The sequence below is a fragment of the Lampris incognitus genome, chromosome 6 (assembly GCF_029633865.1).
Source record: "Lampris incognitus isolate fLamInc1 chromosome 6, fLamInc1.hap2, whole genome shotgun sequence".
NCBI classification, from domain to species: Eukaryota; Metazoa; Chordata; class Actinopteri; order Lampriformes; family Lampridae; genus Lampris; species Lampris incognitus.
The window spans coordinates 24,555,150-24,580,940 of NC_079216.1; the positions used below are offsets into that span (position 1 = coordinate 24,555,150).

At 44.3% G+C, this 25,791-nt stretch overlaps 1 protein-coding gene across 1 annotated transcript in view; it reads left to right on the forward strand.

Annotated features, from left to right (window-relative positions):
- The window catches only part of ccdc135 (coiled-coil domain containing 135), an 81,434-nt gene that overhangs the window by 36,342 nt on the left and 19,301 nt on the right, over positions 1–25,791 (forward strand). Inside the window, exons 8-12 of the mRNA XM_056281933.1 lie at positions 452–580; positions 778–850; positions 1,964–2,092; positions 22,103–22,231; positions 22,319–22,542. Coding sequence (XP_056137908.1) covers positions 452–580; positions 778–850; positions 1,964–2,092; positions 22,103–22,231; positions 22,319–22,542 — 684 coding nt within the window. The remainder of the gene's footprint in view (positions 1–451; positions 581–777; positions 851–1,963; positions 2,093–22,102; positions 22,232–22,318; positions 22,543–25,791) is intronic.

Genomic DNA, 25,791 nt, shown 5'->3' on the forward strand with positions numbered 1-25,791 from the left:
AGTGTAGCCAGTGAGCTTTGCAATCCTTGAGGCCTACCAGTGTTTTCACTTCATGGTGGGACCTAGATGTGAGGATTGCTACCTGTATCACTTGGTCTGATCTGGTCTGAAATGGACTGGTCAAATCAAAAGGAAAAGGTAAGGGAGCAAGGCTATGATAAAAATGTATTACCTATGAGAACCATAAAGAGACCAGAAATATGTTTGACTGATGACATATGGTAACAGAATAATACAAATAATCAGTGATATGAACATTGAAAAGATGGCATACTTCACTACTGTGTGAGTCAGTGCATTTGTGCGATATTTTAAATATAAATTATACACACACACACACACACACACATATATATATATACACACACACACACACACACACACACACACACACATATATATATTCTTTTTATGTTTTGTAAGGCTTTATGATTTGTGTGTTTGTGTGTAGAATATGGTATATGACCTGGAAGATGCTGGGATGTGGGAGTCTGTATTGTATGATACAGCCAATCAGATGCTGTTGCTCAGCTCGACGATGAAGGGAGAGCCAGGGTTGGCCCTTACTGATGAGGAGGAGGTGTGTCTAATCTAATCTTTTACATTTAGCCTTCCTGTTTTTTCTCTGTCTCAACTCTGCAACGCCTGGATTTCAACCTTTATATCTTCCCTCCCCTCTCCGTTGAATGTGATGCAGGAAGGTTTTAAAGAAAACATGAATGTAACACAAGTTCAGTTAATTTATCTGAAGGCTCAAGTGTGTTGTCATCTGTGAAGGAGGAGGCAGAGGAGCCCCAGGTGTTTGAGATGCCCCAGTCCTGGGTCAGCATGATCACCTTGTCCAAACAGGGTAGGGGTATATAAGTTCTTCGTCTGACTATGGCCCTCTTTCATACGATATACCAATATATACATTTGGTAATAATACATTTTTAGAAACTCTAAGCATGAAATATGCTATATTCATTGAATAAATAAGATCAAACTTGGCTAGTATTGCATAGAGGACCAAATATTCCAGATACTGTAGCATACTTGCAATGGAATTCCCACTTTTTTATCTCTCTTAAGCATCCCGTATACAGACCTTTTCTAACCCACTTGGCTTGGCAACTTCTTTGCTGAGGAGGAGGGAAGGTTACATGGTGCTCTCAAAAGTAGGCACCACTCCCACACGTTGTCACTGTCCTGTCCACTTCCTCACTCATATTTTCTTCACATCATTTTATTCTACAAGTGCTGTTCCAGTCAGTTTTTCTTGGATAAAACAGTTTACACTTGTGGACTGAATTCATTGCATTTTGTTGGGAGGCTCTGCCTCCATCCAATTAACCATTTATTGTTTAACCAGTTCGAGCTATTTCATCCCACTACGTTTTTATCTTTTAGTTTACCCCCCCCCCGCCCTTTTTCTCCCCAATTTTACTTGGCCAATCACTCTATTTTCCGAGCTGTCCCGGTCTCTGCTCCACCCCCTCTGCCAGTCTGGGGAGGGCTGCAGACTACCACATGCCTCCTCCAATACATGTGGAATCGCCAGCCGCTTCTTTCTGCCTGACAGTGAGGAGTTTCACCAGGGGGACGTAGCGTGTGGGAGGATCATGCTATTCCCCCCAGTTCCCCCTCCCCCCTGAACAGGCGCCCCGACCGACGAGAGGAAGCGCTAGTGCAGTGACCAGGACACATAGTCATCCGGCTTTCCATCCGCAGACACGGCCAATTGTGTCTGTAGGGACGTCCGACCAAGCCGGCGGTAACACGGGGAATTGATCTGATGATCCCCGTGTTGGTAGGCAACAGAATAGACCACCATGCTACCCGGACATCTTTTAGTTTATTTTTAAAATGTCTTTTTATCTTATTCTTTATTTCTCATTTAGTGTATTTTGATGCGTTACGTAAAGCACTATGAATTGCCTTTGTGTATGAAATGTGCAATACAAATAAACTTGCCTTCCTTTAGAAATGGAAAGTCGTTGGCCAGGGGGAGTAAAGGTGACCCAGTACTGTCAAGCCAAACTAGAGAGATTTGCCCCCTACTTGCTACCAGATGGCCTCGTCACACAGCTCACCACATACCAAGACCTGGAATGTGAGTCAGTTTTCTCAGACAGACACTTGTCAACTATAATATATACTATGTTGTGTTTCTCTGTATATGTGCGTACATGTGTATGTGCATGTGTGTGTGTGTGTGTGTGTGCACATGCACTTTGGTTTAAAACTACTGTAGCGAATTCAGGCGGCAGCCGGGAACCACCGCAGCCAGGACGCGAAGCCGTGTCTCCTGCACCATGGGCAACTACGTTAACCACATTAATCAAGGGTCTGTTGGATGTATGTAGGTGTGCCAAAGAACCAGCATTGTCACTACTATTAACAGCTGTGAATGCTGTCTCTGTCTGTCAATGCTGATTGGTGTGTTGACACACCTAAATCAAGTGGACCCGTTATTAATTCCATTAGCTGTAGCTGTGTTTATCCTGCCATGCTAACATCACAGAATACCATGACCAGCATGGAATGTTTTTAACCTTTTCGGTGGTTTTTATCCAGTTAATGTAAACAAACTCACTAAAATAATACTGGTTTAAGTTACTCGTTAAAACATTAAGTTGATGTGTGTGCATATGAGACATGGAAATTCAGCGACAACACCTCTCATTTCAACTCAAAATGAAATATTTCTGAAAATGTTGCCCTATCAGGTACATAACCAGGACCTAAAAAATACTGAGGTCAAGAGCGAAGCTGTTGAAACCTTTTTGTGTTTGTTCCGATTCTTCTTCTTCCCATATAATGGGCAGCATGGTGGCCCAGTGGTTACCGCTGTTGTCTCACAGCAAGAAGGTCCTGGGTTTGAACCCTGGGGTTGTCCAACCTTAGGGGTCATCCCAGGTCATCCTCTGGGTGGAGTTTTCATGTTATCCCCGTGTCTGTGGTGGGTTTTCTCTGGGTGTTCCGGTTTCCCCTACCATCAAAAGACATGCATGTCAGCGTTAATACTCCTGTCGGTGACCCTGACCGAGGCATGGCAAGAGGAACTGGAGTTGGTCTCCAGGTGCTGCACAGCAGCTGCCCACTGCTCCTAGATACACAGCTAGGATGGATTAAATGCAGAGCATAATTTCCTCATGGGGATTAATAAAATATATCAAAATCAAATAACTAATCCAGGTTTTACTGCCATAAAAGTGTCTGGATTTCAACAACCACAAATGCTTGAGACACCACACTTCACCAATATTAGCTTGTTTGCAGTCACGTGATTCTGATGATGCGCGAGATTCAGATGGAGGGCAGGAAGTGAAAAGCAGAATGGATGAGATGGTGCTAGTTTAGATGATATTATGAGAGAAAGGTATAAACAGAAAGTAAGATGTTGGATGTGATCCTTATGTTATGAAGAGTGATTGTTTTTGACGAAGTGGTCACTGCACACACGCGCATTATCTGACTGCGCTCCTCCCGACCGCAGACGACGGTTCACAAGCCATTTTTTTTCCCGCCGTCTTCAATTTCTTGCCTTTTCCCCCCCTCATGAACAACAGCTTTTGGTACTCAATAAAAACTCCTTGTGCTTTCTCAGGTAATGACGCCAAACAGGCATTTTGAAAGTTTGTGATAGTGCTTCCTATGTAGAAAATCACTTCCTGCCCCCCATCTGTAGTTCGTGACGTCATATGCAAACAACCTAAATTAACCTAATCGATCTGTAGATAAAGCTGTTACAAGCCACTTTACATTTTGGCATTTATCTCAATAACTGTTCTCCTTAATTCGTTTGCCCAGTGATTTTCAAATTTGGTATGCTGTGTCCTCTTTTTAAAAAAGGCGACCGAAGGATGTGCTCTAATTATCGGGGCATCACATTGCTCAGCTTCCCTGGGAAAGTCTACTCTAGGGTGCCGGAAAGGAGGCTTCGACCGATTGTCGAACCTCGGATCCAGGAGGAACAATGTGGATTCTGTCCTGGCCATGGAACAATGGACCAACTCTTAATCCGTGCTGAGGGAGGCATGGGAGTTTGACCAGCCAGTCTACATGTATTTTGTGGACTTGGAAAAGGCTTACGACCGTGTACTCCGGGGCACTCTGTGGGGGGTACTGCGAGAGTATGGGGTACCAGGGCAGTTGCTACAAGCCACCCAGTCCTTGTATAACCAAAGTGAGAGCCTAGTCCGCATTCTCTGCACAAAGTCAAACACGTTTTTGGTGGGTGTTGGACTCCGCCAAGGTTGTCACTTGTCTCCGATTCTGTTTGTGATAATCATGGACAGGATCTCAAGGCACAGCCAAGGTTAGGAGTGTGTTCTTTTTTTTGGAACCTCAGAATTGCATCTCTGCTCTTCGCAGATGATGTGGTTTTGTTGGCATCATCAGAATGCGACCTTCGGCACACACTGGGGTGGTTTGAAGCTGAGTGAAATGACCGGGATGAGAGTCAGCACCTCCAATTTCTGAGGCCATAGTTCTCTACCGGAAAATGATGGATTGCTCCCTCTGGGTTGGGGATGAGTTGTTGCTTCAAGTGAAGGAGTTCAAGTATCTTGGGGTCTTGTTCACGAGTGAGAGTAGCATGGAGTGGGAGATTGACAGGTGGATTGGTGCAGCATCAGCAGTAATGTGAACATTGTACTGGACCATTGTGATGAAGAGGGAGCTGAGCCAGAAGGCAACGTTCTCAATTTACCAGTCAGTCTTCGTTCCAACCCTCACCTATGGTCATGAGCTTTGGGTAGTGACCGAAAGGGTGAGATCGTGGATACAAGTGGCTGAAATGAGTTTCCTCCACAGGGTATCTGGGCCTTAGGGTGAGGAGCTCAGACATCCAGAGGGACTTCGGAGTAGAGCTGCTACTCCTTCGCAACGAAAGGAGCCAGTTGAGGTGGTTCGGACATCTGATTAGGATGCCTCCTGGGCGCTTTCCTTTTGAGGTTTTCCTGGCATGTCCAACTGGGAGGAGACCCCGGGGTAGACCCAGAACTCACAGAAGGGACTACATGTCCAATCTGGCCTGGGAAGGACTTGGGATCCCCCAGGAGGAGCTGTAGGTTGTTGCTGGGGAGAGGGACATCTGGAGTGCCCTACTTAACTTGCTGTCACTGTGACCCAGCCCAGACAAGCGGCTAATGATGAGATGAGATGACATGAGATGGTATGCTGTTTCTTTGTCAAGCATCCTAATGACAACTTGACCACGGAAACAACATATTCAACATCAGCCAATCAAATATCAACTGTCAACACAGACAGCTCTGCATGACTGATTATCATGAAATTTAGTACACATGCAGGTATACTGTAGGTGTGATCCTATAACATCTTGTCAAAATCGGCCTGATGGTGGTGCTGTTACAACTCCCTTCATGTTTTGACATTTATCATGTGCAGGTACACTCCAGATGCAAGCCTCGGACATTTAGCAGAATATGCCAGCAGGTGGAAGCAGCTGAAACTCCAAGTAGTTTCAGCGGCTTCCACTTTGTTGCTTGGATAGCTGCTTGCGGCTATACTTTTTTCTTTAATTTTGAAATTTCACCGAGGATGCATTTTAAGGTTCAAATGCTGTACACATGCCTCTAGATTATCCTTAAATTCAAGAAAATATTTCATTACATTCCCCCTCTTCATGAATTGTAACTGACATTCTCGTTAAAATATAGCCTATTCCAAATAGCTAAAATATCACATTCTGGAGTAGAATAGCAAATCCCATGAATTGAATGAAACCATAAGGTTTTTCTACATATTTTTTTCTCTTTATTATTCAAAAGCTAATTAAAAACCTGACAATTGAATACCTTGACTTCTTCAAAGTTTGTACATCGTTTATCGGTGTAATTGCCAGGTGTTTCAGCATTTCAGTAACATTCATAAACATTAACATATTAACATATTTATTTTTTCAAAGCTTTTAAATAGGCCAATAAAGAACAGAAGTAATGTGATGAAAAACAAAATGTTTGTTTTGTTGTTCTGGTCCATTCTTGTGAGTTGCTGTCTTCCCACATTATGGGGTTTTAGTCTATTTAGTGCAGCAGCACTAGAGGGAGTTTTACATCCCAATCTTTACCATTTCTCCAGACATATTTCCTAAGCATGCTTTCAATGGTCTGTGATTGTCATGTTCAACTTGACCAGAGGACTAGGGGTGATACACAATGTGGAACTTCGCCTTGACCCCCAACATCTCCCACAAAGTTTTCATCACACTGGCTGTGAAAAGGGTGCCACTGTCCAGGTCAATGGACAAGGGAAGGCCCCAATGGCTGAAGATGTAGTTCACCAGCCATGGTTTCGGCAGTGTCATTAGGTGCTGGTAGGCACTAAATCCACTTGGTGAATGCGCAGATGATGGTCAGGAGGTATCTGTTACCTCAAGAAGACTTGGGTACGGGGCCGACCCAATCCAGCTGGAGGTTAGACCAAGGAAAGTTGATCCCTCTAACCTGCAGTAGGGCTTGGGTCAGCGGCTGAATTGGACAGAACTGGCAGCAGACTAGACAACTGCGAACATATTCGGTTATGTCCCTCATCATGAAAGGCCAGAAAGCTACCTGTTAGAAGGTCTTGTATGTGGCATTTGTGCTCCTATGGCCCCCACATGGGGCGCTGTGAGCATGCCACATCATGACCCCCCCTATGGTCAATCGAGCCAACCCAATGGGGAGATCCCTGGCCATGGGGAATGTACACGAGTATTTTTTTCTCAATCTTCAGGCAGTGCTGTGGGTTCTGAAGTTGGCTTGAGTCCTTCGACTGTTGTAGCTCAGATCCCGGAATAGGGAACCTCTTGGGGTTGGCTACAAGCTGTCGGATCTTTTGTATTACTGCGTCCCTTTCCTGCATAGCGACTAGGTCAGCATCGTCAGGCTGTCTGCCTAGATGGATCGTTTGTGACTTTGAGTCAGGATTTTCATGACTCTCCCTGGCGAGTCATTGCATTTACTGCTCAACTTTACCTATCTGGGAGCCATTCTTCCTGAAATTCCCGAAAGAGGGCCAGCAACCGCTCTTGCCTTTGCCAGGCAATCGGCCTCATCATTGCCCATTTTGTCGGGACCCAGAGTCTGGGAGTCTCTCTTTACCTTTTTCAAGTACACAGTCATGCCACGATCTGTTACAATCTTGTCACAAGCCAGGAAAATCTCAGAATGCTTTATCTCTTTGCTCCTGGCATTTTTCATGTCATTCTGTTTCCACATGGGGAAGTGGGAAATGAAACTATGGCATGCATAGTCAGAACATATGACTATCTGCACAATGTCTGTTTTGCTGGCCTGTTGCAACACAATGAGCCCTGCTGCTATCTGTGCATACTGACTTGTCCTTGCTCCAAGTCAGTATTTTTGTGGTGCGTCAATTGCACCATTCACCTAAAGAATGCCCACTCCTGCTTGAACTCTGCTCTCATGGTGGAATGAACAGCCATCTTGGAATGGATATGGAATGAACAGGTGGCATGGTGACCCAGTGGTTAATGCTGTTGCCTCACAGCAAGAAGGTCCTGGGTTCGAACCCCAGGCCGTCCTAGGTCCTTTCTGTGTAGAATTTGTATGTTCTGCCTGTGTCTGCATAGGTTTCCTCCAGGTGCTCCAGTTTACTCTCACCATCAAAAAGACATGCATGTTAGGGTTAATACTCCTGCCTGTGCCCCTGACCAAGGCAATAGGAAAAATAACTGGAGTTGGCCCCTGGGCGCAGCAGCTGCCCATTGCTTCTACACAATAGGATGGGTTAAATGCAGGGAACAAATTCATTGTAAGAATACAATTAATTGTAAGTCAAAGTTGAATCAGGGATTCAACAATGATATTCTATGGGAAAAATGCTTTTTGGGCCGCAGGGTATTTTTCGCCGCAATACTGCGAGTGACCACTGAAAAAAAAATTGGCTGCAAGGCTCGGCGGCGCCGTATCCAGTTCTACTATATATATATATATATATATATATATATATATATATATATATATATATTTAATTAATAAAAAAACAATAAATTGTTTGGGATTATGAATGAGGAAACCTAGTGTGTACTGCGTAGGGGCAATACCATCAATACCAACGACACATGGGACGCTCAGGGGATGGACAAGAGACGGACAGGGGACGGCCAGGACACGGACAGCGGACCTGGGCGAGACTGTATTATAACTGAAATGGTAGTGGTACGGAACTCTAGTAAAACAGAACCGACACTCGGACGGGAATGTAACGGAACTGATACTCGGACGGGACTCTAAACGGAAGTATGGTACTTTAGCGGAACTGTCTCTAAACGGGACTGCTATAAAAACTCTAAACGGGAATGCTACTTCATGAATTTTCCACATTCCATTTTGATTTTAGTTGTCAATGTTGCTCAACACTTTTATATTTCAAGCCCATGAGCTTATTACTGCACTGAATTGTAAGTAAGTCCATTCAAAACGTGTCGATGTGGAATTCTAAAGATTTGATATGGAATTTCAGGATGGGGAAAACGGAAATCCCCATTCGCTTGCGCTTGTCCTGATTGCTCATTGCAGCATTGATTTGCTACCACATAGCCTCTCGCGCGCGAGCTCTCTCGGTGAGGCTCGCCGAAAGGCTATGTGGTGTTAGCAGGTGTAACGGGGGCAGTCCTATGGTGTTCTATGCTGGTCAGCCTGCTGCACGCCCGTCACTCTCATCGTTAGCTCTGCGTTGTGTTCTAGTTGGGTGGGGCCCCAGGTGTTGTTGGGGGGGGCCCTCAGTCTCTCATCATCATCATCATCATCATCATGATCAGGGAAGGAGGGGGGACACACAGGACTCTATTTGGCCCACCTTGCCATTTATTTTCTGTACGAAATCACAGGAAAGAAAAGGAAATAGAATGTTGTCTGTCTCATAACATAGCTATAGGACAGTCACCTCTCAGCTCTATAGCCAGCGCGAGCTGAATTCTTCTTTCCTTGCGGTTTCAAACCCTTTGACAAACGTCCAGTCCTCCAGCTGGAGCAGTGTTTCTTACGGGCGTGGGGGTTGAAGCTCAACCACTGCCCGGACTTCACTCGTGTGCGTTAGAAGGAGAAACCGTCCACGGGACAACGATGTAAGAAAGGATAAACAAGTATTTTATCCCACAGCTTGCAGTATCTTATTACAGGGATACTCAAGGTTACGTTCTCCTCAATCAGCAAAACTGTGCTACGGTAAGAAACACGCGTGGCTCGGCTCGGTCGCTGCTTGACACTCCCCCCACAAAACAAAAATGGCCTCTCCCGCGTTCCCTCTTCTGTGTACCCACAAGACCTCTCTATTAAAGCGATAGTACAGGTATATGACGGTCGTTATAAAACATACATAAAAGTAAATAATGACATAAAATGTTGTAAACACAAATAACAGCACACATACAGAATTTGGTGATATTTCATACTCAAACAAAATAAAATAAAAACATTAATTTTAACCTGGTTACACAGGGAAATGTCGACGCGATGAGAGCGTCATAAGTCGTGCAGCAACTGCTAATGCTAGGCAGCAGGCAGGCAGCGTTTGTACTGAATCAGTCACCTAGATGTTTTTCAACTTTTAGAAATATTGCCGGAAAGAGTTTAAATGTACATGGATCGACGTATGTTTGGACGCTGAGTCGAATAAACCCCACATGACGTAGGTGTAGCCCGTGGAATTAGATACCACACAGGACACAATTACTTCCGGGGTTCTTGTAGCTTTAATTTTATTGTTTGAACCTTCGAATGCAGATCGTTTTACTGAGTGCATAAATTCCTGTGTCTTTCGAGCAAACAGCTCATAAATGTTCACAGATGTGGCAAGTTTAACAGAAAAGATTTTAAAAGGAAAATAAACACAACATACAGCATACGGTGCAAAATACGGCAGTGGACTATGTACGTTAAACAGGGTTTATCAAAGACATGTGGAACTTCCTGAAGATCGCGCAACTTCTCACTCTGTCAGTTAACTTGTCATGCCTGCAATGGCGAACAGTGGTCGACGGCTCGCGCCCAAAATCACCGAACATCAACTCCAGTAGCGTCTTTACTTACTACGGAGTCAGAGCACCGTCACACCGCAATCTTCAGGTGCTCCACACAAGAAAAAAAGAAAGAATACCCAAGATGCACTTGGATAACTTGCACGGAGTTACAATAAAAGTCCGCAACACTGCCACTTACTGGTCAAAACATGCAATGACAACCAAAACTATAAAAATACACTCACAATCTGCTTCACAATGTAACTACATCAAATGACATTTTACATGGCTTGACAGTGTAACAATTACATATATTAACAGTTAAACTATACTAAATTTAAGTGGAAAATCATTTAACATATTTAACAGATTTACCACCCGGCTACATATTCCCCTGCAAATATAGTCAACGTCCTCGGTGACTACGAAACATGAACTGACTCAAATACTCCCTGCAAGGCCTTTTCAAAGACAGCAGCACCCAGGCTTGTCAAAACCTTAGAGACCATGTCTGTGCTGACTGAGACTGCATTACAGGCTGACTTTGGCAGATGAAATGGGTTTGAATGAGATCCAGCCATTTCCCGCTTGCTTTTCCTAATGGCAGGTTTAGGTGCATAGGTTCTACGTCCTGCTCCACCAGCATCATCTGTTAGTGCGGGCCTGTCCCTGTTTTCAATAATGGGCAAGTCACTGTCGCTAACGTCTGGATGCACATCATTAACACATTCTGTTTCTGTGCCACAATTTCTCATATCTGAATAACCTTCCTTAGGTCCTTCACCGTCACTCTCATCTGTGGGTGCTGTCACAGGTAAACTAACTTTCTGCTGCAAGAGGCAGGTTAGGTACTTGCACAAGCCGGCGAGGGATGACTTCCTCAACAATAACAAAATCAGCCTCAGGTGACTCAGGCTCATCCTCAGCTACAGGCTGTGTAGTGGTCTGTAACCTAGTTCTAGTTCTTGGTTTGGGAACTGGTTTCGCACAAGGTCGCAACTCTGACCTATGAACTCTTTTAATGGGACCTCCCTCAAAAGGTTCAACAGTGTGTGTGGTACCCTGGATGTCAACTACCTTGTAGACTGTTGAGGTCCATGTGTCCTGAATCTTATGTCTACCTGGGGGTCTGTGACGTAGGAAAACCAACTGACCAATGTCCACAGGAGGACAATACACCTTCTCATTTTGCAGTGAGATCCTCTCAGCTGCCTTCTGCTCTGAGTACTCTCTGGCTCTCTCATGTGCCTGTCGGAGTCTCTCCTGATGAACAGACAACCAATCCTGTTTCCTGTCTGACACACACTCACGCCCTAATAAAGCATCTACTGGGAGATGTGGCTGTACCCCGAAAAGCAAATAATAAGGCGAGTACCCTGTGGTGGAATGAGGAGTGACATTATAGGCATATACTACTTCAGACAGATGCTCTGGCCAACGCTTTTTTTTCTCTGGTGGGAGTGTCCTTAACAAGTCATGGAGTGTGCGATTGTATCTTTCACACTGACCGTTTCCCTGTGGCCTGTAGGGAGTTGTCCGTGTCTTTTTAACCCCATAGAGTTTGCACAGCTCTGCTATAATTTCACTCTCGAAATTTCGACCTTGGTCTGAGTGCAGTCTCTCTGGGACCCCATTTTCATGAACCACTCCCTGAGCAAAACTTTAGCTGTAGTGTCAGCCTTCTGGTCTTTGGTAGCATACGCTTGTGTGAACTTTGTAAACACATCGGTCACAACAAGGACATTTTCACGGCCATCTGAAGCTGCCTCCAACACTGTAAAATCAACAGCCACCACTTCTAGAGGTCGGGAGGCCAGGAATGCCTGAACTGGAGCATGGATTTTTGGCTGAGGCATCTTGGTCAAAATGCACCGCTCGCAGTTTTTAACCCAGCTTTCAACATCCTCGCATAGCCCTACCCAAAAACACCTCCCTCTTAGCAAGTTTACAGTGCGTTCTATGCCCTGATGTCCCATGTTGTTATGTACATTTTCTAGAACTTGGTCCCTCAAACAACTAGGCACGAGTAACTGCCACACTTCTCCATGACGTGGGTCTGTGATAACCCTGTACAACAACCCTTCTCGTTGTTGTATGCATCTCCATTGTTTCAACAATCTTTTCACTTGACTAGACAGGGCTGCTCTCTCTCTGGGACATGGCCTCCTCCCCCGATCCCAAAATGCCCTAAACTCTTTTAGGGTGGGGTCACCGGCCTGAAAACCTACCAGCTCCTCTCTGGTATAACCTGGCAGTGTGGGGGTGTTGCCCTGTTTAGTACCTGTCTCACCAGACCTCGACTCCCCAGCACGGATCTGTCTCACTTTGTAACACTCCAGACCTCTAGAGACAAGACCAGGATCCAGAACTGTTCCTCGCTCAATCAGGTTACACACAGTGATACAGTCGTCAAAATCCGAGTCAGGGTCTATTTCAGGCTCCCCTGCAAACTCCTGCCTAGAGAGAGCATCTGCGGCGGCATTACTGCAACCAGGACGGTACTTAACCTCGAAATCAAAAACAGACAGTTGCGCTACCCACCTCTGCTCTATAGCACCTAACTTGGCTGTCTTGAGGTGGCAGAGGGGATTGTTATCAGTCAGGACAACAAACTTTGAACCAAGCAAGTAACCCCTGAATTTTTCAGCAACTGCCCATTTTAAGGCAAGCAACTCCAACTTCATGCTACTATAATTTCGGTCATTCTTCTCAGCCTGGCGTAGTCTGCGGCTAGCATATGCTAGGACACGTCTGGTGTCACCTTGCTGCTGACACAATACAGCGCCTAATCCATGCTGACTAGCATCTGTCTCAACTACAAATGGTTGTGTGAAATCGGCAAAACCCAAAATGGGAGCAGAGGTAAGTTTTTCCTTTAACTGCTCAAAGGAAGAGTCACACTCTGGTGTCCACATATTACAAAACTGGTGACCTACTTTCCCTGTTTTTTTCACACCTGAACATTTGTTGACTAGGTCATGCAGTGGCCCGGCAATCTGTGAGAAGCCTCGAATGAATCTCCTGTTGTAACTACAGAAACCCAAGAACGACTGCAGCTCTTTGGCAGTGGTTGGGACCTTCCAGTTCTTAACAGCAGAGACCTTGGAGGGGTCAGTTCCTATACCTGCTGCTGACACCTGATGACCCAAAAACTTTACTGACTGTTGTAGAAAAGCACACTTCTGCAACTTCACCTTAAGGCCCGTCTCTGCCAGTCTCTTAAACACAGACTCAAGTCTCTCCAAATGCTGCTCAAATGTCTCTGAAAAAACCAAGATGTCATCTAGGTAGACCAGGAGTATCTGAAAAATGAGATCATTCATAGTAACTTGCATAAGTCTCTGAAATGTAGCTGGACCGTTACAAACACCAAAAGGCATTCATACGTACTCATACAGACCAAACGGTGTAGTAAATGCAGTCTTAGTCCGATCTCTCTCATGCATAGCTACCTGGTGGTATCCGCTCGCCAGATCTATGGTCGAAAAGAACTTTGCCCCTCTCAGCGCATCAAAACTCTCATCAATTCTCGGGAGCGGAAATGTATCACGTCTTGTCTTTGAGTTGAGTTTCCTGTAATCGACACATAGCCTCAGACTACCATCTGCCTTTCTCACTAGTACTATGGGCGAAGCATAAGCACTGGAGCTTTCTTGAATGACCCCTTTTTTAAGCAGCTTGCCAATATGTTCCCTGACTTCACTGTACTGTGTGGGTGGGATTCGTCTGTATGGCTGTGTTACAGGTATGTCATCTGTCAGATGGATCTCATGTTGTACTTTGTCAGTGTGGCCTAGATCTTCATCTTCTGTTGCAAACACAAAAGAGTACTTCTCCAGTAACAAAGTCAGCTGTGCTTGCTGTTCTGGGCTACCACAAAAATTGAGCTTGCCGAGAATTTCCTGCACATCTGTCGGTGTTTCGGGGTGTTCACTGATACTCACTTGTTCAGTGTCTGCTGAGATTCTCTGGAACTGTACCTCACAAAGCTCATCACTTTTCACACAGTCTACCTGAGTCAAAACCCCTAGCCTAGTCCGTGGCCCTAGCCAGATATCTTCATCAGACATGTTCATGACTCGGACTGGAAAAATGGGATTGCCCGATGAAACCAATGTAGGCACAACAACCAAACCTCCAGGAATGGGGACACCCACAGACTCCAGCAACAAAAAAGAACCATCCTCACTCACGGTCCTGAGTCCCCTAGCCATAACTGTAGCAGCAGATGAAGCAGGTATATGGACTACATCCTTACCAGCTACCCTAGCGAAAGAGAGTCTGTCTGTTGCATGTACTGCATGAAGATGATTAAAAGCCTCTCTCCAGTTTGAGTCAAACCTCTCCTGCAGTGTGGTGTCAAACTCAGTGTGTACTAGCTCTCTGCATTTTTTGACAATGTTCATCCCTATTAGACCTGGAACAGAGGAAGAGTGTTCAGAATCTTTAACTATCAGAAAATCTCGCTCTGGGATAGTCAGACCCATGGCTTCTACATCAAGCTCCACATAGCCCATATAGGGTATGTCTAATCCATTAGCTGCAGTGATCTTTAACCACTCAAATGCCGGGTGAATGTCTTCGCCTTTCACTGACAGGTGTTCCCTGAAAAAACTCTCAGAAATTGTACTGACCTGGCTACCAGTGTCAAGTAAGCAGGACACTGTAACACCTCGTAGTTTCACCTCAACCGTTTTACATTCTCCGACTGCACGCTGTAAGATCCTGCTTCTTTCTGGAGTCTCTTTTGGTGAGCCAGCTTCCTCCCCTCGAGTTGTGTGGCTCATGACAACTGAGGGTGCGAGTTTTCCTGCACTACATAAGAACTAGGTGTTGCGTCCCCTTGACCCCCTCTGGCCTGTGAGCATTTTCTTGCAATGTGACCTATGCCTCTACACTTGAAACAGATAGGCTGACCATCTGGTGTGAACTTTGGCTGGGGTCTAGGTCGTGGCTTGGGCTCTAGGAATGTCTGTTGAGTGCTGCGCTTACTCAGTTCACCTACAGCAAAGGCTAGATCAGCAAGTGTTTTGCCTAACTCTGCTAGCTGTTTTTCCTGATGGGCTACTGCTCTCCGAACATCATTTAATGCAGTACCTTGGTCATTGTTTGTTTTAATAATAGAGCACTGGGTTTCTGGAACCTCTGATGTAACTTGGTTGCTCTTTATGACCCTGGGACGATGAGACCTGCTGTCCTCCATCTCCCACAGGAGGGCCTCGTTCCTCACATCTAGAAGACTGCTCTCTGGTTTGTCCCTAACCATTTTCCTGAGTCCACGCCTGAGTGCTGCTTCTCTTAAACCCTCAATAAACCGGTCTCTGAGCACAGTTTTCTCATTAGGTATTACATCTGTGGACTGTTTCACTACAGAGCTCAAAATCTGGGATAGTGCATGGGAGTAGTCACGGAGGTCTTCTCCATCAGTTTGGTTACGGTTGTAAAAGGTCTGCAAAAGCTGTGTGGAACTGCGCTTTTGCCCAAATGCATTGCTCAGGTAAGAGTATAAATCACTGGGCCCCACTGACTGACCCCTCATGCATAGTCGCACCTCTTCCAATGCAGGGCCACGCAATAGAGATAGTATATAGTCACATTGTTCTTCTGTTGTTTGCTCTCTGTATCTTAAAACCCTTTCAACCTCTTCAATAAACTCTTCGACAGATCTCCTGTCTGTACCACACTCCCCACTAAATGCTTGGATCTGGCGTTCTCTTGGAACGTAGATGTATGAACGTGTGGGTGCACTGTTATCACTTGCTCTCTGAGCCCTTGCTTCACCATTTAACCTGGTGAGATCATCTCGCAGTCTGGCGAGCTCTTGCATGGTGGTCTGCATTTCTTTTGTAGCACCTTCACCTATACCCATTATGCCACCTGAGGTGTGGCCATTATCATTACGTGAACTCCCTTCATCACCAGAATCACTAGACATAATGATATATTAATCTTTACTCAGTCTAGTATAAATGAGGATATTTAGTTCAAAACCTGGTTCAAGGATACTACAAGGACAGTCTTTAACTTGGAGCCTTGCTGAATCTTGGTCTTTGTAGCTGAAGTTAGCGCTGGAGTCCTCTGCGCTGGTACGGCTGAGTCGTGTGACACAGGAAGCACCAGAACCTCGTAGAGCCCCTCACGTCGTCTCTCGCTGGTCACCACCTCCACAGCAGGATGGCTTCAGACTCAACACCAACGGACGTCACCAGCAATCTTCACCACTGCCGTATTTTTTTAAGTAAAAATAAGCCACTCTGTTGCCAATTTAAAAAAAAATGTTTTAGCTACGCCCCACTCCTGGTACCAAAATTATGTAGCCCGTGGAATTAGATACCACACAGGACACAATTACTTCCGGGGTTCTTGTAGCTTTAATTTTATTGTTTGAACCTTCGAATGCAGATCGTTTTACTGAGTGCATAAATTCCTGTGTCTTTCGGCCAAACAGCTCATAAATGTTCACAGATGTGGCAAGTTTAACAGAAAAGATTTTAAAAGGAAAATAAATACAACATACAACATACGGTGGAAAATACGGCAGTGGACTAGGTACGTTAAACAGGGTTTAACAAAGACATGTGGAACTTCCTGAAGATCGCGCAACTTCTCACTCTGTCAGTTACCTTGTCATGCCTGCAATGGCGAACAGTGGTCGACGGCTCGCGCCCAAAATCACCGAACATCAACTCCAGTAGCGTCTTTACTTACTACGGAGTCAGAGCACCGTCACACCGCAATCTTCAGGTGCTCCACACAAGAAAAAAAGAAAGAATACCCAAGATGCACTTGGATAACTTGCACGGAGTTACAATAAAAGTCCGCAACACTGCCACTTACTGGTCAAAGCATGCAATGACAACCAAAACTATAAAAATACACTCACAATCTGCTTCACAATGTAACTACATCAAATGACATTTTACATGGCTTGACAGTGTAACAATTACATATATTAACAGTTAAACTATACTAAATTTAAGTGGAAAATCATTTAACATATTTAACAGATTTACCACCCGGCTACATAGGGTACAAATGCAACCCTGAGTAACTGCTGAAAAGCTGAATTGGTCACGTGACCTGCTAGTTTTAGGGTTTTCGACCGGTGTGCACGGGGCGGGGTAGTATTGCCTGGCACTTCCGAAGCAACTGTGCCTCCTGAGCGTAAGCCCTGTTACCGCCCCTGAATGTCTATGAACTTGAAGGGGAAAAGCATAAAATTAAAGTTACGTAACCGGAATCTAGGCGATGGATTTGGTTAAACAGCCGGCAGACAGCACGGTTGGTTACTCGGAGCGTCTAGCACCGTGCGCTCGATTCTTGGCTGTTTGCGAGAGAAGCGATCCAGAGTCAAGCGGGCTTGGTAGACAGCACGGGTTTTAGCCTGTGTCCTGTCCTACCAGTTTATAACCCATCAGCTGTCTTACATTCTCACTTTTCGAGAATGCAATGTGATGTGCACAAGTTGTGCAACTGCAGGGGACTGCATTTAGTATTGTCCCGCGCCTTGAAAATACAGGCCGCGCCGCTGGACAAGGGACTGCATCACGCAATGGCGTTATTTCCGCCTTGTCTGTCAAACTTAATGAGCTCTGAGTCTGAGGGATCCTCAGAGGGATGAAACATTGTCGATCACATTCATTTTATTCCTAATGAAAAGTTCTGCGCCATACAACATGAACACACGATTTGCGGTTTTTAGAATGTTTAGCTTTTTTTTCTTTTTCTGTTTTTCGCAATCAGGACAAGCGCAAGTGGATGGAGATTTCCGCTTTCCTCATTCTAAAATTCCATATCAAATCTTTAGAATTCCATATCGACACGTTTTGAATGGACTTCCTTACAATTTAGTGCAGTAATAAGCTCATGGGCTTGAAATATAAAAGTGTTGAGCAACGTTGACAACTAAAATCAAACGAATGTAGAAAATTCATGAAGTAGCAGTCCCGTTTAGAGTTTTTATATCAGTCCCGTTTAGAGGTTTTATAGCAATCCCGTTTAGAGGTTTTATAGCAGTCCCGTTTAGTATTTTTATATCAGTCCCGTTTAGAATCAGTTCCGTTAACAGTCTCCCCAGAGTTCCGCTAAAGTAGGTATCATAGTTCCGTTACATTCCCGTCCGAGTGTCAGTTCTGTTTTACCAGAGTTCCGTACCATTACCATTTCTGTTACAAATATACAGTCCCGCCTGAGTCTCGCCCAGGTCCCCTGTCCGTCTCCTGTCCGTCTCCTGGCCGTCCCCTGTCCGTCTCTTGTCCATCCGCTGAGCGTCCCATGTATCGTTGGTATTGATGGTATTGCCCCTACGCAGTACGCACTAGGTTTCCCCATTCATAATCCCAACCAATTTATTGGTTTTTGGTTAAATATCAATCTTTTTGGAAGCATGTGGCGCAAAAATAGACACCAGGTTTTAGGTATTGATATTTACAGATTGGATCATCGCCACAGGTGTTGTACATATAGAAACCAAGGTACTTCACGTACTTTTAAAACCTTCATTAACGGTCGTGGGGGGAGGGGGTTAGTTTCGGCAGGTAACTTGTAAGAAATATAAAAATATTGTATGTCATCCTTTTTACACATCATAACAAGTTGGAGGGGCCGAAGCAAGTCACGTAGGTGTGCAGTGTTAAGTGGACATCTATTAGCAGATATGATCCCTTTTTGAAGTTACGTTGATTATGTAACAGGTATTTACTGGAAGTTTCGTTTATTTATTGAAGCATGGTACCACCTTTATCAATACACCCAACGGGTCTTTACGTTAACGATTCCGAAATTATTAATAAAAGAAAAACACCCTGACACAGCAGCATCACCATTGAACCTACAAACATAACCCCATTAAATATTGTCTTTCAGTAATGAGTAATAAGGTGGGACACGCTGCTTGCTAACATCGACTTTAACGAGCTATAATTGAGGCTTATTACGTGATAATTTATGGTTAGAGCTACTCAGTAGTTTGCAGGACACTTTTGCCATCTTGTATTTCAAGCACTTAATATGAGAACTGAGAAAGGTATAGGGCGTAATCATAAATATCTTATTAAAACTTTAACCCCGCTTTTTTATAGCAACAGTTTTGGAAATTTCATGTTTAATGATTCAATACCACCTCATTATATCATAAGCCATCAGCTGTGACATATTAGTGACGTCATAATGGCTTCAGGTACATGACACAAGGTGGAATTATTATTACTGAGTTTGCATTGGTAGCATCCATAACACTAACATACGTAGGAACCCAACAGTGAACACTAACAGTAACGGCATATTGTCGAGATTTCGCTTTTTGCACGTACGTCGTGCAAACTTTGACGACCTGGGACGTCGCCTCATTACCGCCGATCGCGGTGGTTTTTTTGGTTTAGAAATATTTCACATGTCATCCAACAACCATACCAAGTTTCATGATCAACGGGCAAGTGGTTCAGCCACAATAAAACTCCAACTTTAACGAAACTTACGAAAATCGTGTTTTTTTTTTTGTGATTTTAGCGAATTTTGTCTGATTTGGGCGTGTCCTCCTAGGTGCAACTTTCTAAGATTCGACTTTTAACTTTTTTCAATGCACAGTGTAGACCCTTGGTAAGAACAATTGTGTTCCACAACCCCAGGGAAGGCCCACATTCGTCAAAATAAGCCTGCCCAAGTTGGTCATTTTTACGGCTAGATTTTCAAAATTAGGCCTAACTTTAAGTGCGATTTTCTCCGTCAAGGAAATAGATAAAAATGAATTCCGGGTGATTTTCGAAAACCTCAAACAATTGCCCACTAACGATTTTTTCCCCGTCAAATCAAACTTATCTCAACGTCTCCTGGGTGTAAAATTAATTGTAAAAAGTGTGGTTCTCTTAAAAATCGGTAACAAAATTCTCTGATTTGATGACATCATAATGACGTCAGAATGGAGTCATAGAATTTTCTCAATGCGTTTAATGCACAGTCCAAACGATTATCTTTTAGACTCCTGGTCGAAAAAGGCGGTATCTATTATGATTTTCTCAAAATAAGGCCGCCCGTTTTGTTAAAAAACCGTCGATCCCGTCGTCGGCGTATATATATCTTACACTGGATTACGGAAAATTTCGAGCGATCACTACATAAAAACTAAACATTCTAGGGGCTTGGAATTTTGTGGGCTTCCTATTTCATACCGAAACACGATGCATACACATTTTCAGTGATATTGATGAACTTTAAGGTACTTAAACAGAGCCCTGAAAAACCGCATTTGCACGAAAACGTGTGTTTTTAGTGTTACTGTCTGGCAAGCGATTTTTGGTTCTTTGCTCTAACATCTTCTACGATCCTTGCACTGAACTGTGGTTATTCTAACGTGTTTTTGGTTGATACCTCTGCTCTAGGGGCTCGAAAAAAGTCACAGGGGTTTCCCCATTCGCGCTTGCCAGCGCAGTAATATATATATATATATATATATATATATATATATATATATATATATATATATATATATATATATACATTCCATTCTTTATTGAACACATTTCACATTTTCATATACAACGGCACAAACACAGACATAGACAATAGAAAACAAAAATAAAAAGGAGACACAAATTTAAAAAAAGTTTAAATTTTACAACGCCAGAGTTTGTGTTATATGCAGCATATTAAATGCGCCTAGTAATTTAAAGGTATTATCTTTTTTGTTTTTAAGATTAAATAAAATGGTGCTTTATTGTTTAAATTCATTAATAAAGTGCAGGAAATTGGCTTGTTCCTGACCATTTCTTTCTTCTGGATATGGGATTTTCTAAAAATAATTGTATGATATACAGCATGTTATTTCCAATCTTATCTTTACTAAAATATAGCATTACATCAAACATATCGATTTCAATATTCATGTTAAGTCTCTTTTTTAGAAAGTTGGCTACATCAATCCAGAACGTTCACACTGGAAGAATAGATGGGTAATACTCTCTTTTTCTAGTCCACAAAAATCACACTAATAATTAGTTTGAATCTTTCTAACACAAGCTTTACCAGATAAATTCTATGGAATATTTCGAAAGACACTTCCTTAAACTTGTTATTGATACAGTAATCCAGTTCTATGGCACAACCTCTGATGATGAAATTTACGTCACGCGGACCCTCGCAGACCCTCTCATACTCACAGACATGGAAAGTACAACTTGCACTTAAGACCCAATTTACATCTGGTATTAAAATGCGATCTGTATCTGGACATGTTATCCAGATAAGGAAAAATGCAAGTTAATAAAGGTTGTAAATGCTTTGTAATCGGATCTGTCTGACCACATCTGGCGGTAGTCTGGCTCACATTGTGTTCAGATCTTAGGTAGATGTAAACACAATCCGTACAACATGCTGGCATCCATACCTATGCAATGCAAAATTTACCGCTCTGACCTCTGACCATGAATACCACTCATTACTCTGTTCTCTCATCAGCAGAGACCAGTTCAGTGTCGTAGCATTTACAGTAGCCGCAAATGGAAATGCTGCAAACAAGACAGTCTTTACTATTTGCTCCTAACAGAAAAATGTCCAAAATGACCCCTTCTTTCACAGAGAAAAAGTAGAAACAGGCGATACAGTCATAGCATCTCTGGCAATCTTACACCTCATGTTGACGGCTGTTTTGCTGCTGCCTCAAATTAGTCATGCAGGGGTTTTGCTCTGAAGGACAGAGATCCGATCTCAATGAGGATAATGAGAATGCATTAAAAATACCAGGTGTAAATGCAAAGGCAAGATCAGCTCGTTTATTATATGGACAACACATCCAGATAAAGATAGCATTATAATACTAGGTGTAAATGGGTCGTTAATGCCAGTTTGTGATTGAGTGAGTCAGTAACCAGGTTCATGAGTTGCTTCACATCTTAAAGATCTCCTTCCAAGTCTAAGACGCTTATCAATTTATTTTAAAAAAGGATAACTAGATGTAACAGTTTCATTCTTGAGAATTTACACATTAAAAAATCTCATTACATTATGACAGAAGTGGAAACTTTATTTTGCAATGTGATGGAAAATGAAAAACATCATCATGCGAAACATCAATAAATCATGTCCACTTCCTGTTAAAAGAGTGTGTGTATGCGTGTATCTCTGTGTACTTCCTAGGCACTGAGGTAACCATGGTAAAGGAGTGGTACCAACACAGGCATGACCATCTGCAGGAGAGGCAGCTCAATAAGAGCACCAATGTCACCACAGAATACTTCAGACCCGGACACAGCTTCCACCTTCAATGTAAACCTATTTTTCTAATAAAATAAAATGATACAATTCAAGTTGATCCCCTTACTAGTTATCTGTTCATGCTACCGGGTGACTCAGCCCATAGGTACCGAACTATGATCCCTGAGACAATGCGTGAGATGGAGTTTTACAGCAATGCACGTGCTGATGGGCTGGTGCAGAGGCTAGAGCTACCAGGAGAGATGACAGAGACCTTCCAGGACCGAGATGATTTCCTCTACTGTCGTCATGTTGTCTTTGGTCACAGTGTCCAAGTTTTTGGGCAAAGGGAGAACCATGAGGCAGGCAACCGACTGCTTCAGGTACAAATATACAGGGGATAGGAAAGATAAATATTAAAGGTCCACTAAGTGATTCCCCAGTGGATTTTCCCAGAAGGTTTTCCTCGCCTTCTAAAACAGGCAATATAACATTATTGGCATATATGCCGATCAGCCAAAACATTAAAACCACTGATAGGTGAAGCGAATAACATCTCTTTACAGTGGCAACTGTCAAGGGATTATGGGATATGTTCGACAGCAAATGGACAGTCGGTTCTTGAAGTTGATGTGTTAGAAGCAGGAAAAAGGGGCAAGCATAATGATTTGAGTGACTTTGACAAGGGCCAAATTGTGATGGCTAGATGACTGGGTCAGAGCATCTCCAAAACGGCAGATCTTGTGGGGTATTCTAGGTCACTACCTACCAAAAATGGTCCAAGGAAGGACAACGGGTGTACCAGCGACAGGGTAATGGGCGCCCGAGGCTCAATGATGTGCATGGGGAGTTGAAGGCTAGCCTGTCTGCTCCGACCCCACAGAAGAGCGACTGTAGCTCAAATTGCTGAAAAAGTTAATGGTGGCTATAATAGACAGATGTCAGAACACAGTGCATTGCAGCTTGCTAGGTATACGGCTGCGTAACTGCAGATCGGTCCGAGTGCCCATGATGACCCCTGTCTACCACCAAAAGCGCCTACAATGGGCAAGTGAGTGTCAGAACTGGACTATGGAGCAATGGAAGAAGGTGGCCTGCTCTAATAAATAGCATTATCTTTTGCATCATGTGGGTGGCCGGGTGTGTGTGCATCATTTACCTGGGGATGAGATGGCACCGGGGTGTACTACAGGAAGAAGGCAAGCCAGCGGAGGCAGTGTGATGCTCTGGGCAATGTTCTACTGGGAAACCTTGGGTGCTGGTATTCATGTGGATGTTACTTTGACACGTACCCACCTAGAGTAAACATTGTTGAAGACCAAGTACACCCTTTCATGGCAACAGTATTCCCTGATGGCAGTGATCTCAGGTGGTTTTAATGCTTTGGCTGATCAGTGTAAGTACTACTCAGGCGCTCGTCTAAATTTGACAACTCACTTAGTAAACTATCACTTCCACTCACATACAATATTTGACCCACAAAAGTAACAATTCGTGAGAAAATTCAGATGGTAAAGGCATGTTTGCAAACAAAACTTATTAAAGCGATTGTAGACAAATTTTCAACTTTCCCTCCTAGCGTTTCCAAGTGTTTTTATTGTTTGCACCACTGTCGCCAAGACAGCCGGATTGCTTTCCGTTTATTAGCGGCCTGGCTACTGTCCAAAGTGAGAAACAACCTTACGAATCCCAATTTCAACTAGAAATCCCAATCTCAGTGCTATGATAAAGGCAGAATAAAACATCCAGTAGTATTAATAAGTAGGCAGGTGGTGTTAGTTACTGATTCAGTAGAAAGAATGTCGGTTTGGAACCCTCTCAAATCTTGGGTGTTATATCGAACTCTGTTTCCCCGTCAAAATCTATCTCCCCCTAGCTGGAGTTCGATTCAACACCAGGACGCTTGATTAACTTTAACCTAACCTTAACCTAACCTTAAGCTTAACCTAACGCTTACCTTAACCTAATCATAACCAATAGCTAACCTGTTTCCATGCGAAAGCTTTCGTCTAACTAGGGGGAAACAGATCTCGATGGGGAAACAGAGTTTGATACAAGAGCTCGCTCCATCGAGTGAATGCCCGTCTGAGATTCAGTCTTGTTTTACCTCTGTTTTGGTCACTCTCCCTCTTAGGCTTCGTTGCCTCCTTCATCAACGGGGTTCTTTTTCTCTGGCCAGGTAGTTTCCACTGTCACTTCAGTTTTTCCACTGTCAAATCAAGTCAAGTCAATTTTAGCCCATTATCACGAATTACAACTTTGCCTCAGTGGGCTTTATAGCAATACAACATCCTGTCTTTAGACCCTTGTGTTATGTCTGCACACATCGACAGTGCTGCATTTGATTTGGTGCTGCTCTATTGTGCTGGGATCGATTGGTGATGCCTGCGGGCTCTGGGTTGTTTGATCGGGTCTGCCTTTGATGCTGTGTCAGTCTAAATAAAGAATGCCACGGAGAGGTTGTGTCGAGCGACAGCGCTGTGTCCTGACGTGATTTCTAAATACAATATTGGCGACGAGGATGGCTGATATCTCTCTCCCACCACCTGCCCCCTTCCTGGCATTACCTGGCGAGCCTCCGGTACAATGGACTCGCTGGCTACATAGTTTTGAAAATTACATCATCGCCTCAGGGCTCGACGACGTGAGCCAGGCTAGGAAGACGGCTCTGTTGCTACACTGCTTGGGAGCAGAGGGTCATCGTGTGCTCGGGACTCTGGGGAACGTCACAAACTTTGACGAAGCTGTGGGACTTATGAGCACCCATTTCGCTGCTCCACAGAGTGCCCTCCTTCGGCGATTTATATTCCGTCAGCGACACCAACTGACTAGTGAGTCTGTGCGGTAGTACGTAGCTAATTTGTGAGGGCTAGCTAGCTCATGCAAGTTTGGCGCGCTTCAGGACGAGATGTTTCGCGACCAGCTAATCGAACACACCAACAACGCATATGTGCGTGAGACTCTCCTGCTGGAAAAAGACGATCTGCTGCTGTCCAGAGCAATTACCATCGCACAACAGGTTGAGGGAGCAGCTGAGTGTGCTGCTATGCTAAATACACAGCAAGTGGCCACCTCCAGTCAAGCTGCCAACGACTCCTCCCTCTACTCACGGCTGCTCGTCGGGACGCAACCCAGCCAGAGCGAGGCGGGCGCCGACTCCACTGGGGACGTCTTGCAACTGCAACGACGGCGTTCTCGGCCCCGCCCTCAACAGTCCTGTGGTAACTGTGGGTCTCGGTCTCATGTTTCAAGGGCTCAGAACTGCCCTGCCCGTGGCCAGACATGCCGTAGCTGCGGTAAGCACAATCACTTTGCCAACGTCTGTCGATTTTCCCCGGCTGGGTCAGAGGGCCACACCCCCCAGTCTTCAATCGCCGTCATTCACAAGGTGAGCTCTGGGCCAGTGTCATTCAAATCATGCACAGTCAACATTAATGATGTGTGCATCCCCCTGCTGTTGGACACCGGTGCAGGTGTGTCTCTCCTGAATGTTGATACCTACAGTCAAATTTTCGGTTCACTGCCACTGTCCGCACCCTCAGCTGTCCTCTGTGGGTATGGTGACTCCAAAATCGATCTGGTTGGCTCTCTCCAAGTGACTGTCCGCTATGGAACCAAGCTGGTGCCCAATG